Source organism: Delphinus delphis, chromosome 1, assembly GCF_949987515.2.
Source record: "Delphinus delphis chromosome 1, mDelDel1.2, whole genome shotgun sequence".
Classification (NCBI taxonomy): Eukaryota; Metazoa; Chordata; class Mammalia; order Artiodactyla; family Delphinidae; genus Delphinus; species Delphinus delphis.
Window position 1 is genome coordinate 77,667,417 of NC_082683.1, and position 13,083 is coordinate 77,680,499.

Genomic DNA, 13,083 nt, shown 5'->3' on the forward strand with positions numbered 1-13,083 from the left:
TGACTTTTAAAACAAAAAGTTATTTTTTATAAAGTAAAAAAGTATAATTTGAAAATATAAAATGTACTTGATTTTTATTTATAATTGTAAAATATTGTACATTTGAAATATAATTACTTGTAGAATGTAGTATGCTAATTACTAATAGTTAACGACTTTATCTAGTCTGTTAGTTTGAACCATATGAAATTGCTGTCTTTTTAGTTTAGAATCAGATATTGGCATGTTCATATGGTTCAACCTATATATGTAAAAATCTTCTCATAGTTTTAGCATAAAAGCCAGTATTTCTCTAATATATAAACCAGTTCATATGCTTTGGATCTAGCTTTCCTCTTCAACATATTAGGTGCGCAACACAAAAATCCATTGAATGCCTGAAAACATAAAACTGACAATAAAAATTCATTGAATGCTGGAAAGCATAAGACTGACATGTAGTAACTGTAAATTGCCTGTGATAGGTAATATCCAATGTCAGTTTTAAAAACCTTTATCATACTTTGACATCTATGTACATCTTCCAGAAATATGTGTGGGAAAAATCATTTACTTTTTAAAATGAAATACAAATGCTTTTCCTTGCACGTTGAATTGAAATAGTTAAGAAGGGCATTTCTAAAGAAGTAAATGACAGAACTACTGTCTTTTCGCATAGTGATAAAATAATAAAAGGAGTAGCTTAATTGAAAAGCATATATAAATATGTATACTTTTACATTAGAACTTCATTGAGATCCTATAATTAATCATTATTTTTATTCCTCTAAAAGAGAACATTTTAATGCCAATCATATGCTAGGCAATATAATTTTAGTTTTATCTAATGCTTACAGAAGCTCTGTATTTTAGAGAATGGTATCCCTGCTTACATAGTTTCTTCAAGAAACCTATTTGTCCCATTAAATTTGTCCCATTAAATTTGAAATACTAACTTTTTCTCTTACTCTAATCTGGTCTCAGAGAAATAGAAAAGTTATTTCATATCTTCAGTTTGATGTTCCTGATACTGGATAACAAGAGGAATTAAAAGTATTTTCATTTTAAATTTGGAAGGTTAATAGGTATATTCATAAAAGCATATCTAATGAGTCATAGACAAACACCAGATTCAAGCTAATGTTCTTAATGGTAAAGCATAATTTTAAAAAAGTATAGTGTGTGTGTGTGCTTCATGTTGTAAATGAATATTTAAGGGACTTAGTAAACTATTTAAGCCCAACTCAATGTGAAATCCAAATATTTTATTTAATAAAGAACAAAATCTGACCAGAAACTCTCTCCTAAATGAGTGACCATGGGAACAGGAGAGAAATGAAAGAAAAATTCGTAAGTTTGCTAATTGCTTTTTCCTCCACTGTATATAACGTGTTTAACTAGTTATATTGGTGTTTAATGTGATATATATCAGCTCACTTTTTTAATGTGTTGTTTTGGTGTTTAATGTGATATATTTCAGTTCACTATTTTTTTCCTCGTATATATTGTCTCTCCCATCACAAGTATCTCCATCCTCCCCTTAATTCAGTGTCATGATGTACTGTGTGTATTTGATTTATTGATATGATGCTGCACATCTGATGCTTGTCTCTTAGCTAGTAGTTTTGAGTCTTCTGGAGAATATAGGTTGATTGTATGCTATTTTATTTCCAGATTAATACTGACTGCCTCAGTGATAAAAGTAGAGATGCTTAAATAATATGCAAATATTGGTCTTTCTTGTGAATAAGTGCTTCCTAACTTGATGCTTAGTTTTATCATTTCTTTTTTGTGGATTGAAGCCTACTAGACTTTGACAACTAATATAACTAAGTAGGAGATGGCATTAACTTCTGTTACTTTTCTCATGAAACGTTTGAAAAAAATTCTGTTAGTTTTCTGTGGTTGCTGTATCAAATTATCAAAAATTTAGTGGCTTAAAACAACACAAATTTATTACATTACAGTTTCATAATTGAGAAGTCCAAAATGGATTTCACATTCTGGAGGACATAGGAGAAAATTTGTTTCCTTACCCTTTCCATCTTCTAGAGGCTGCCCATATTCCTTAGCTCGTGGCCCTCTTCCTCTGTCTTTGAAGCCAGAAACAGTGGCTCCGGTTCTTCTCATGTGACCTCCTCTTCTGCCTTCCTCTTCTACATTTAAGGACCCTTATGATTACATTGGGTCCATCTGGATAATCCAGGATAACCTCTGTATTTTGAGGTTGGGTGATTAACAACCTCAGTTCCATCTGCTATCTTAATTTCCCTTTCACATGTAAAGTAACATTCACAAGGTTCTGGGGATTGCCACATGGACATCTTTGGGTTGGGTCATTAAATGGTAAGTTTTTTGTGATTCAGTATTACTGGAACTAAACTGGGAGGTAGGACAGTAACATTATTTCACTTATATCAGGACCTTTCTTGAAGTCTTTAGACATGATAGAAGTTTATTCACTATAACTTACTCCCTAACTTTTAACTAATGGAGTTGTTTTTCTTATTTTTCACCCTATCAGTTTGATGCCTTTCAAAATAAATGTATCTACCCCAAGTATATATATTATAGTGCTCACGGTATTCTTTTGACCCTTGTTTTTCACTTGCTGATGTCATTTGATCTTACTTAGAAGTTATAAAAATGGTTTATTTGTCTCTGTAGCTGCTTACCTTTTCAAACTTATTCTTAATAGGATCGGAAACTCCATGGCACAGCTCAACAGCTGCTCCAAGACAGCAAGACAAAAATAGAAGTGATACGAATGCAGATTCTTCAGGCAGTCCAGACCAATGAATTGGCTTTTGATAATGGTGATGGAACAGAGATAAATTGTCATTCTTATTATTATGGGCATGTATAGTGCTAAATAAATTTTAAGGAAAGAAGTGGTGGTTCAAAATTAAGGAGGAGGAGGCATTCTTGAGTTTTTATCTTGAGTTTTTATCTTTGAGTTTTTATCTTTGAGTTTTGATGGCTAAGATGAAAGACTGTATTTTAACATTGTGTCTATTAAGTATTACTTCAGTGTTTATTGACTTTTAAGAACTAACTTTTAATGTTGTAAGAACTTATTTCTTTTTCTTGAGTTTTAATCCCTACGTATTAGAAAGTCAAACAAATGGTTCAATTAAGTTTGTTTTTTTTTTTGTCCCTCTCTAGCCAAACCTGTCATAAGTCCTCTTGAACTTCGGATGGAAGAATTAAGGCATCATTTTAGGATAGAGTTTGCAGTAGCAGAAGGTGCAAAGAATGTAATGAAATTACTTGGCTCAGGAAAAGTAACAGACAGAAAAGCACTTTCAGAAGTAATTTTAAATAAAAATTTTAACTTAATAAATATGTTAGTCAAAGAATATAACTATTTAAATGACACCATTGTCTTTTCCCTGTTTAAGGCTCAAGCAAGATTTAATGAATCAAGTCAGAAGTTGGACCTTTTGAAGTATTCATTAGAGCAAAGATTAAATGAACTTCCCAAAAATCATCCCAAAAGCAGTATTATTATTGAGGAGCTTTCACTTGTTGCATCACCAACACTAAGTCCACGTCAAAGTATGATATCTACACAAAACCAATACAGTACCCTATCCAAACCAGCAGCACTAACAGGTACGTAGCATATATCATCCTGATTTTTTTTTTATTTTTCGTGCATTTTTAATCTACATCTGGTTCTGGTTTAGTAAATGAATAAAAATGTGTTTACAGAATTTTTAAATATTGTGGTAAGATACGCATAACAAAATTTATTATTTTAACCATTTTAAAATACACAACTCATAGGCATTTAGTATATCCAAGCTGTTGTATAACTATAACCAGTTTCTAGTTCCAGGGTATTTTCATCACCCCAGAAGGAAACTCAGTACCCATTAAGTAGTCATTCCCGATGCCTCCTTTCCCTTCAACCCCTAGCAATCACTATTGGCTTTCTGTTTCTATAGATTTGTCTATTATAGATGTTTCCTATAAATGGAGTTATATAATTTGTGGCTTTCTGTGTCTGACTTCTTTCACTTTCTGTACTGTTCAAGGTTCTTTCTTCTTGTAGCATGTATCAATATTTCATTCCTTTTTATGGCTAAGTAATATTCTGTTTTACAGGTATATATCTGGTTTTATTTATCTGTTTGATGGACATTTGGGTCGTTTCTACCTTTTGACTACTGTGAATAGTGTTTCTATGAATATTTGTGTGCAGGTTTTTGTTTGAACACCTGTTTTCAGTTATTTAGGGAATATACCTAGATGTATAATTACTAGGTCATATGGTAATTTTATGTTTATGTTTTTGAGGGACCATCAAACTGTTGTCCATGGGGGCTGCATCATTTCACATTGACAGGGGTTCCAATTTCTCCACATCCTCAACAACACTTGTTATTTCCCCCCCTTTTTTTTTTATTATTGCCATCCTACTAGGTCCATTATTGACAGTGAGGTAGCGAAGTTTCCAACTATTTTTGTAGACTTTCCTATTTCTCCTTTCAGCTATGTAAATTTTAGCTTCATATATTTTCAGGCTCTGTTAAGTGCATATATGTTTATAATTTTTATATCTTCTAAATGTATTGACTATTTTATCAAAATATAATATCCTTTTTCTCCTGTAACAATTTTGGATTTAAAGTATTTTGTCTGACGTTAGAGTACCCACTCCAGCTCTCTTTTGGTTACTGTTTACATGAATATCTTTTTCTATTCATTCTCATTCAGTTGATTGTGTCTTTGGATCTAAAATGAGTCTCTTTTGGACAGCATATAATTGGATCATAGTTTGGGTTTATTTATGTATTTTAATCCATTCTGCCATTCTCTGCCTTTAATTTGAGCCGTTTAATCCATATGTGTTTAAGATAATTACTGATAAAGTGTAATGCAATTCTGATGCTGACTCCCCAGAGTTAGGTCAAATTTCATAGGTTCATGGCACAGTCCCCCACAAGACTGTCCTCGTTTCAGACACAAGCTGCCAGGTTGGAGTTTCCCCAAACACTCACACTTCTGACCAACTGGCTGCAAACTCAGGGGTTCCTACTACCACCTCATGCTCAGTAATTCCATAGAACAACTCACAGAACTCAGGAAAGCTCTGTATTTACAGTTACAGTTTTCTTACAAAGGCTACAAATTAGGACCAAAGAAGAGACACTTAGGGAGAGATCTGGCAGGGTACCTAAAGTTCCCTTGCTTTCAGCATGCAGCACCCTCTGAGAACATCAATTTGTGTCCCCAGCCAAGAGTCTTACTTTAGCTGTGAGTATTCAGAATTTTTTTTGTGGCTTTATTACATAGGAGTGATTGAATCATTGGCCACTTTGATTGAAGTCAATCTCCAGCCCCCAACCCTTTTCTGAAAGACCAAAGGTCAGGTTGATATGTGGCTCAAAGCATGAGCCCTCTAACTATGTAGTTGGTCTTTATGGTATAGCCAGCGCCCATTCTGGAACTGTGTATGGGCCTACCGAGAGTCACTTTGTTAGCATAAACCCACATGTGGTCTGAGGAGTCCACCGTGAATAAGAAAGATGCTGCTATTACTAGGGAAATTGCAAGGGTTTAAAAGCTCCCTCTTAAGAACCAGGGAAATAAACCAGCCAAATTCATTATTATAGAACAAAGAAGCTTACATCGGCCGTTTTGCTAATTGTTTTCTGTAAGTCTTAATCTTTATTTTCCTGAATTCTTTTGCTTTCTTTTGTGTTTGATTGACTTTTTCTAGTTTACCTTTTTTATTCTCTCCTTGTTTCCTTTTCTGTGTGTGTGTGTGTGTGTGTGTGTGTGTGTGTGTTTCAAATCTTTATTGGAGTATAATTGCTTCACAATACCGTGTTAGTTTCTTTTGCACAACAAAGTGAATCAGCCACATGCATACATGTGTCCCCATATCCCCTCCCTCTTGAGCCTCCCTCCCATCCTCCCTATTCCACCTGTCTAGGTCATTGCAAACCACTGAGTCGATCTCCCTGTGCTATGCTGCTGCTTCCCACCAGCCAACTATTTTACATCCGGTAGTGTATATATGTTGATGCTACTCTCACTTCATCCCAGCTTTGCCCTCCCACCCTATGTCATCAAGTCCATTTTCTATGTCTACCTCTTTATTCTTGCCCTGCAACTAGATTCATCAGTACCATTTTTTTTTTCTTTTTAGATTCCATAGATATGCATTAGCATTTGTTATTTGTTTTTCTCTTTCTGACTTATTTCACTCTGTATGACAGACTCTAGGTCCATCCACCTCACTACATATAACTCAATTTTGTTTCTTTTTATGGCTGAGTAATACTCCATTATATATATGTGCCCGATCTTCTTTATCCATTCATCTGTTGAGAGACATTTAGGTTGGTTCCATGTCTTGGCTGTTGTAAATAATGCTGCAGTGAACATTGTGGTACATGTCTCTTTTTGTATTATGGTTTTCTCAGGGTATATGTCCAGTAGTGGGATTGCTGTTTCATATGGTACTTTTATTTTTAGTTTCTTAAGGAACCTCCATACTGTTCTCCATAGTGGCTGTATCAATTTACATTCCTACCAACAGTGCAGAAGGGTTCTCTTTTCACCACACCCTTTCCAGCATTTATTGCTTCTAGCTTTTTGTGTGTTTTGTTTTGTTTTGTTTTTTTTGCGGTACACGGGCCTCTCACTGTTGTGGCCTCTCCCATTGCGGATCATAGGCTCTGGACACGCAGGCTCAGTGGCCATGGCTCACAGGCCTAGCCGCTCCGCGGCATGTGGGATCTTCCCAGACCAGGGCACGAACCCATGTCCCCTACATCGGCAGGCAGACTCTCAACCACTGTGCCACCAGGGAAGCCCACTTCTGGCTTTTTTGATAATGGCCATTCTGACTGGTGGTTGGTGACACCTCATTGTAGTTTTGATTTTCATTTCTCTAATAATTAGTGGTGTTGAGCATCTTTTCATGTGCCTCTTGGCTATCTGTATGTCTTCCTTGGTGAAATATGTATTTAGCTCTTCTGTCCATTTTTTAATTGGATTGTTTGTTTTTTTGATATTGAGCTCCATTAGCTGTTTGTATATTTTGGAGATTAATCCTTTGTCTGTTGTTTCATTTGCAAATATTTCTCCCATTCTGAAGGTTGTCTTTTTGTCTTCTTTGTGGTTTCCTTTGCTTTGCAAAAGCTTTTAAGTCCCATTTGTTTATTTTTGTTTTTATTTCTTTTTCTCTAGAAGGTGGGTCAAAAAAGATCTTGCTGTGGTTTATGTCAGAGTGTTTTTTCCCATGTTTTCCTCTAAAAGTTTTATAGTGTCTGGTCTTACGTTTAAGTCTTTAATCCACTTTGAGTTTATTTTTGCGTATGGTGTTAGGGAGTGCTCTAATTTCATTCTTTTACATGTAGCTGTCCAGTTTTCCCAGCACCACTTATTGAAGAGGCTGTCTTTTTTCCATTGTATGTTCTTGCCTCCTTTGTCATAAATTAGGTGCCCATATGTACGTGGGTTTATCTCTGGGCATTCTATTCTATTCTACCATTGATCTATATTTCTGTTTTTGTGCCAGTACCATAGTGCCTTGGTTACTATAGCTTTGTGCTATAGTTTGAAGTCAGGGAGCCTAATTCCTCCAGCTCCGTTTTTCTTTCTCAAGATTGCTTTGGCTATTCAGGGTCTTTTGTGTTTCCATACGAATTGTAAGATTTTTTGTTCTAATTCTGTGAAGAATGCCCTTGGTAGTTTGCTAGGGATTGTATCGAATCTGTAGATTGCTTTGGGCAGTATAGTCATTTTCACAGTATTGATTTTTCCAGTCCAAGAACATGATATATTTCTCCATCTGTTTGCGTCATCTTTGATTTCTTTCATCAGTGTTTTATAGTTTTCTGAGTACAAGTCTTTCTCCTCCCTAGGCAGGTTTATTCCTAGGTATTTCATTCATTTTGTTTCAGTGGTAAATGGAAGTGTTTCTTTAATTTCTCTTTCTGATTTTTCATTGTTGGTGTATAGGAATGCCAGAGATTTCTGTGCATTAATTTTGTGTTCTGCAACCTTACCAAATTCATTGATTAGTTCTAATAGTTTTCTGGTGGCATCTTTAGGATCTTCTATGTATAGTATCATGTCATCGGCAAATGGTGACAGTTTTACTTCTTCTTTTCCAATTTGTGTTCCTTTTATTTCTTTTTCTTCTCTGATTGCTGTGGCTAGGACTTCCAAAACTATGCTGAATAAGAGTGGTGAGAGTGGACATCCTTGTCTTGTTCCTGATCCTAGTGGAAATGCTTTCAGTTTTTCACCATTGAGAATGATGCTTGCTGTGGGTTTGTCATATATGACCTTTATTTTGTTGAGGTACATTCCCCCAATGCCCATTTTCTGGAGAACTTTTATCATAAATGAGTGTTGAATTTTGTCAAAAGCTTTTTGTGCATCCATTGAGATGATCATATGTTTTTTATTCCTTAATTTGTTAATGTGGTGTATAACATTGATTGATTTGCATATATTGAAGAATCCTTGCATCCCTGGGATAAATCCCACTTGATCATGGTGTATGATCCTTTTAATGTGCTGTTGGATTCTTTTTTTTTTTTTTTTTAAGTGGCAGTAAAAAATATATGTGGTCAACATTGTTACTTTCACTTGCAAATAAAAGAGTTGGGATGTATAGAAACCTGTTCTTAACTTTTTATCAAGAGTACTTATCATCAAATTACTCCCATCCAGGCTTCTGCAGGTCTGGAATTTTCTTTCCACTGGATAGGAGTATGTGGTGGGAATTCCAGTTAACATTTTTATTAAAAAAAAAAAAAAAGAATCAGCATAGTCAAGTTGTCTTAGTGTTAAGGATTTCTGTTTGCTAGTATTATGATCATCAGTGATATTGGTCTATAATTTTATTTTTTTGTGATATCTTTGTCTGGTTTTAGTATCAGGGTGATGGTGGCTTTGTAGAATGAATTTGGGCGTGTTCCTTCCTCTGCAATATTTTGGAAGAGTTTGAGAAGGATCAGTGTTAGCTGTTCTCTAAATGTTTGATAGAATTCACCTGTGAAGCCATCTGGTCCTGGACTGTTGTTTGCTGGAAGATTTTTAATTACGGTTTCAATTTCATTACTTGTGATAGGTCTGTTTATATTTTCTAATTCTTCCTGGTTCAGTCATGGAAAATTGTACCTTCCTAAGAATTTGTCCATTTCTTCGTGGTTGTCCATTTTATTGGCATATAGTTGTTTGTAGTAGTCTCTTATAATCTTTTGTATTTCTGTGGTATCAGTTGTGATTTCTCCTTTTTCATTTCTAATTTTATTGGTTTGTGTCCTCTCTCTTTTTCTTCATGAGTCTGGCTAAGGGTTTATCAATTTTGTTTATCTTCTCAAAGAACCAACTTTTAGTTTTATTGATTTTTGCTATTGTTTTATTCGTTTCTATTTCATTTATTTCTGCTCTGATCTTTATGATTTCTTTCCTTCTACTGACTTTGGGTTTTCTTTGTTCTTCTTTCTCTATTTGTTTTAAGTGTAGGGTTAGATTGTTTGAGATTTTTCTTGTTTACTGAGGTGAGATCGAATTGCTATATAAACTTCCCTCTTAGAACTAACTGCTTTTGCTGTGTCCCATAAGTTTTGGGTCATCACGTTTTCATTGTCATTTGTTTCTATGCATTTTTAAATTTATTCTTTGATTTCTTCGGTGATCTCTTGGTTATTTAGTAGCGCACTGTTTAGCCTCCATATATTTGTGTTTTTTCCAGGTTTTTTTTCCTGTAATTGATTTCCAATCTCATAGCGCTGTGGTCAGAAAAGATGCTTGATATAATTTCAATTTTCTTAAATTTTGCGAGGCTTGATTTGTGACCCAAGATGTGATCTGTCCTGGAAAATGTTCCATGTTCACTGAAGAAGAAAGTGTATTCTGCCACTTTTGGGTGGAATGTTCTATAAATATCAATTAGATCCACCTGGTCTATTGTGTCATTTAAAGCTTGTGTTTCCTTATTTATTTTCTGTTTGGATGATCTGTCCATTGGTGTAAGTGGGGTGTTAAAGTACCCTGCTGTTATTGTGTTACTGTCGATTTCTCCTTTCATGGTTGTTAGCATTTGCCTTATGTATTGAGGTGCTCCTATGTTGGGTGCATAAACATTTATAATTGTTATATCTTCTTCTTGGATTTATCCTTTGATCTTTATGTAGTGTCCCTCCTTTTCTCTTGTAACAGTCTTTATCTTAAAGTCTATTTTATCTAATATGAGTATTGCTACTCCAGCTTGCTTTTGATTTCCATTTGTATGGAATATCTTTTTCCATCCCTTCACTTTTAGTCTGTATGAATCCCTAGGTCTGAAGTGGGTCTCTTGTAGACAACATATATATGGGTCTTGTTTTTGTATCCATTCACCCAGTCTGTGTCTTTTGGTTGGGGCATTTAATCCATTTACATTCAAGATTATTATCGATATGTGTGTTCCTATTACTGTTTTCTTAATTGTTTTGGGTTTGTTTCTGTGGGTCTTTTTCTTTTGTGTTTCCCACCTAGAGAAGTTTCTTTAGCATTTGTTGTAAAGCTGGTTTGCTGGTGCTGAATTCTCTTAGCTTTTTTTTTCTCTCAAAAGCTTTTGACTTTTCCATCAAATCTGAATGAGATCCTTGCTGGGTAGAGTAATCTTGGTTGTAGGTTTTTTCTCTTTTATCACTTTAAGTGTATCATGCCCATCCCTTCTGGCCTGCAGAGTTTCCACTGAAAAATAAGCTGATAACCTTTTGGGGATTCCTTGTATATGTTATTTGTTTTTCTTCCCTTACTGCTTTTAATATTTTTTCTTTGAATTTAATTTTTGTTAGTTTGATTAATATGTGTCTTGGTGTGTTTTTCCTAGGGTTTATCTTGTATGGGACTCTCTGTGCTTCCTGGACTTGGGTGACTATTTCCTTTCCCATGTTAGGGAAGTTTCCCACTATAATCTCTTCAAATATTTTCTCAGACCCTTTCTTTTTCTTTTCTTCTTCTGGGACCCCTATAATTCGAATGTTGGTGCATTTAATGTTGTCCCAGAGGTCTCTGATACTGTCCTCAAGTCTTTTCATTTCTTTTTCTTTATTCTGCTCCTTGGTAGTTATTTCAACTGTTTTGTCTTCCATCTCACTTATTTGTTCTTCTGCCTCCGTTATTCTGTTACTGATTCCTTCTAATGTATTTTTCATTTCAGTTATTGTGTTATTCATCTCTGTGTGTTTGTTGTTTAGTTCTTCTAGATCTTTGTTAAACATTTCTTGTAGTTTCTCAATCCATGCCTCCATTCTATTTCTAAGATTCTGGGTCATCTTTACTATCATTACTCTGAATTCTTTTTCGGGTAAGTTGCTTATTTTCTCTTAATTTATTTGGTCTTGTAGGTTTTTACCTTACTCCTTCATTTGTGACATATTTTTTTGGCATCTCATTTTTTTATTATTATTATTAGTGGGATTGTGTTCCTGTCTTACTGGTTATTTGGCCTGAGGCTTCCAACGCTGGAGTAGGCTATTGGGTAGAGCCGGGTCTTGGTGTTGAGATGAGGATCTCTATGAGACCTCACTCTGATGAATATGCCTTGGTGTCTGAGGTTCTCTGTTTGTCCAGTGGTTTGGACTCAGAGCTCCCACTGCAGGAGCTTCCACTCGACCCTGGGCTCGCAAATCAAGATCCTGCAAGCTGTGTGGGGTGGCAAAAAAAAAAAAAGTAACAAAGTAAAAAATAAAATTAGACTATGAAACTAACAGATATGTTATTAGAAAGAATGTAAAAATAAAAATATAGATGAATCAACACCCAGAAGGTACATCAGTACCACAATCATAAAAAAGAGGAGGAGGGAAAAGAAATAAAAAAAGGGGTGGGGGGCGTGGGAGGCCTTGGCTGTGGAGAGTGGCGCCTAGGCAAGGGTGAGGTTTGGGCAGTGGGTGGGGCCAATGCTCAGGACCCAAAGGGCTAGAAAAGGCCCTGGGGGCTGTGGGGGGTGGAGCTTAGGTTCAAGGAACAGAAGGGGCCCAGGTATGTCCCCCACCCCTGGCCTCAGAGGTCAGGGCACCTCACCGGGGAGCCCAACAGGCTTCCTGCTCAAGTGGGCAGGACAAATGCCCTCTCCTCTCCTGCTCCTCCAGTCTGGAGTCTGGGAGGGCACCTCCCGCTTGCCTCTCCTGATCCCCCCATCCTCCCTCCTATGCCCCCAAGGACCCACATAGCCTGGAGGGGCCCTGGAGGGCAGGTGATTGGCCTGGGAGTTCAGCAGGCTCCCCAAACCTGAGTGGGCTGGCCAATTGCCCTCCCTCTTCTCCCGCTCCTCCCAAAGGGCACCTCCTGCCTTCTTTTCCTTTCCTCCCCTTGGCCTCCTTCCTATGCCCCCAAGGACCCAGGCAACCTGGAGGGGGCTTTGAGGGCAGGGGATTGGCCTGGGAGCTCAGCAGGCTCCCGGGGCCCCAGTGGGCAGGGCAATCGCCCTCCTCCCCTCACCCACTCCTCCCAGGGTGCCCCTCCCACCTGCCTCTCCTAATCTCCCCAGCCTCCTTCCTATGCCCCCAGGACCCACGTTGCCTGTATGGGGCTTTGGAGGTGGGGGAACCGGCCTGCCTCTCCTGATCTCCCCGGCCTCAGGAGGGCTGATCTTGTCTGGCCTCCACTTCTTCTCTCCCCTTGGTCCCCCTACGTCCTACCAGTTCACTCTGGGGTTCCTCCCATGTCCTTGGGGGTCAGAGTCCCCCACCAGCGACTGGCAGGCACCCTAGTTGTGGGAAGATGCTAACTCTGTGTCTTCCCACAATGCCATCTTGACTTCTTCCCCCTTTTCTGTGTATTTTTAAATTACTTTCTTAGTGGTTACTCTAATGGTTACAGTTAACAACCTAAATTTATCACAGTAGCCTACAAAAGCTCTGCTCCTATACAGCTGTGCCTCCCCATCGTTATATTTTTGTTGACACAGATTATGTCTTTATACATTGTGTGCCCTTTATATTATATTATTATATATTAGATTATAATCATTGTTGTATGCATTTGTTTTTTAAGTCATACAGGAAACAAAGTTACAAATTGAAAATATAGTAATACTGGCTTTTTAATTTACCTAGTTAGTTTTACTGGTGTTATTTT

General features: G+C 36.9%; 1 protein-coding gene across 1 annotated transcript in view; it reads left to right on the forward strand.

The window, feature by feature from the left end:
- The window catches only part of PKN2 (protein kinase N2), a 129,419-nt gene that overhangs the window by 60,534 nt on the left and 55,802 nt on the right, over positions 1–13,083 (forward strand). The window contains exons 4-6 of the mRNA XM_060024962.1: positions 2,678–2,795; positions 3,145–3,290; positions 3,381–3,594. Coding sequence (XP_059880945.1) covers positions 2,678–2,795; positions 3,145–3,290; positions 3,381–3,594 — 478 coding nt within the window. The remainder of the gene's footprint in view (positions 1–2,677; positions 2,796–3,144; positions 3,291–3,380; positions 3,595–13,083) is intronic.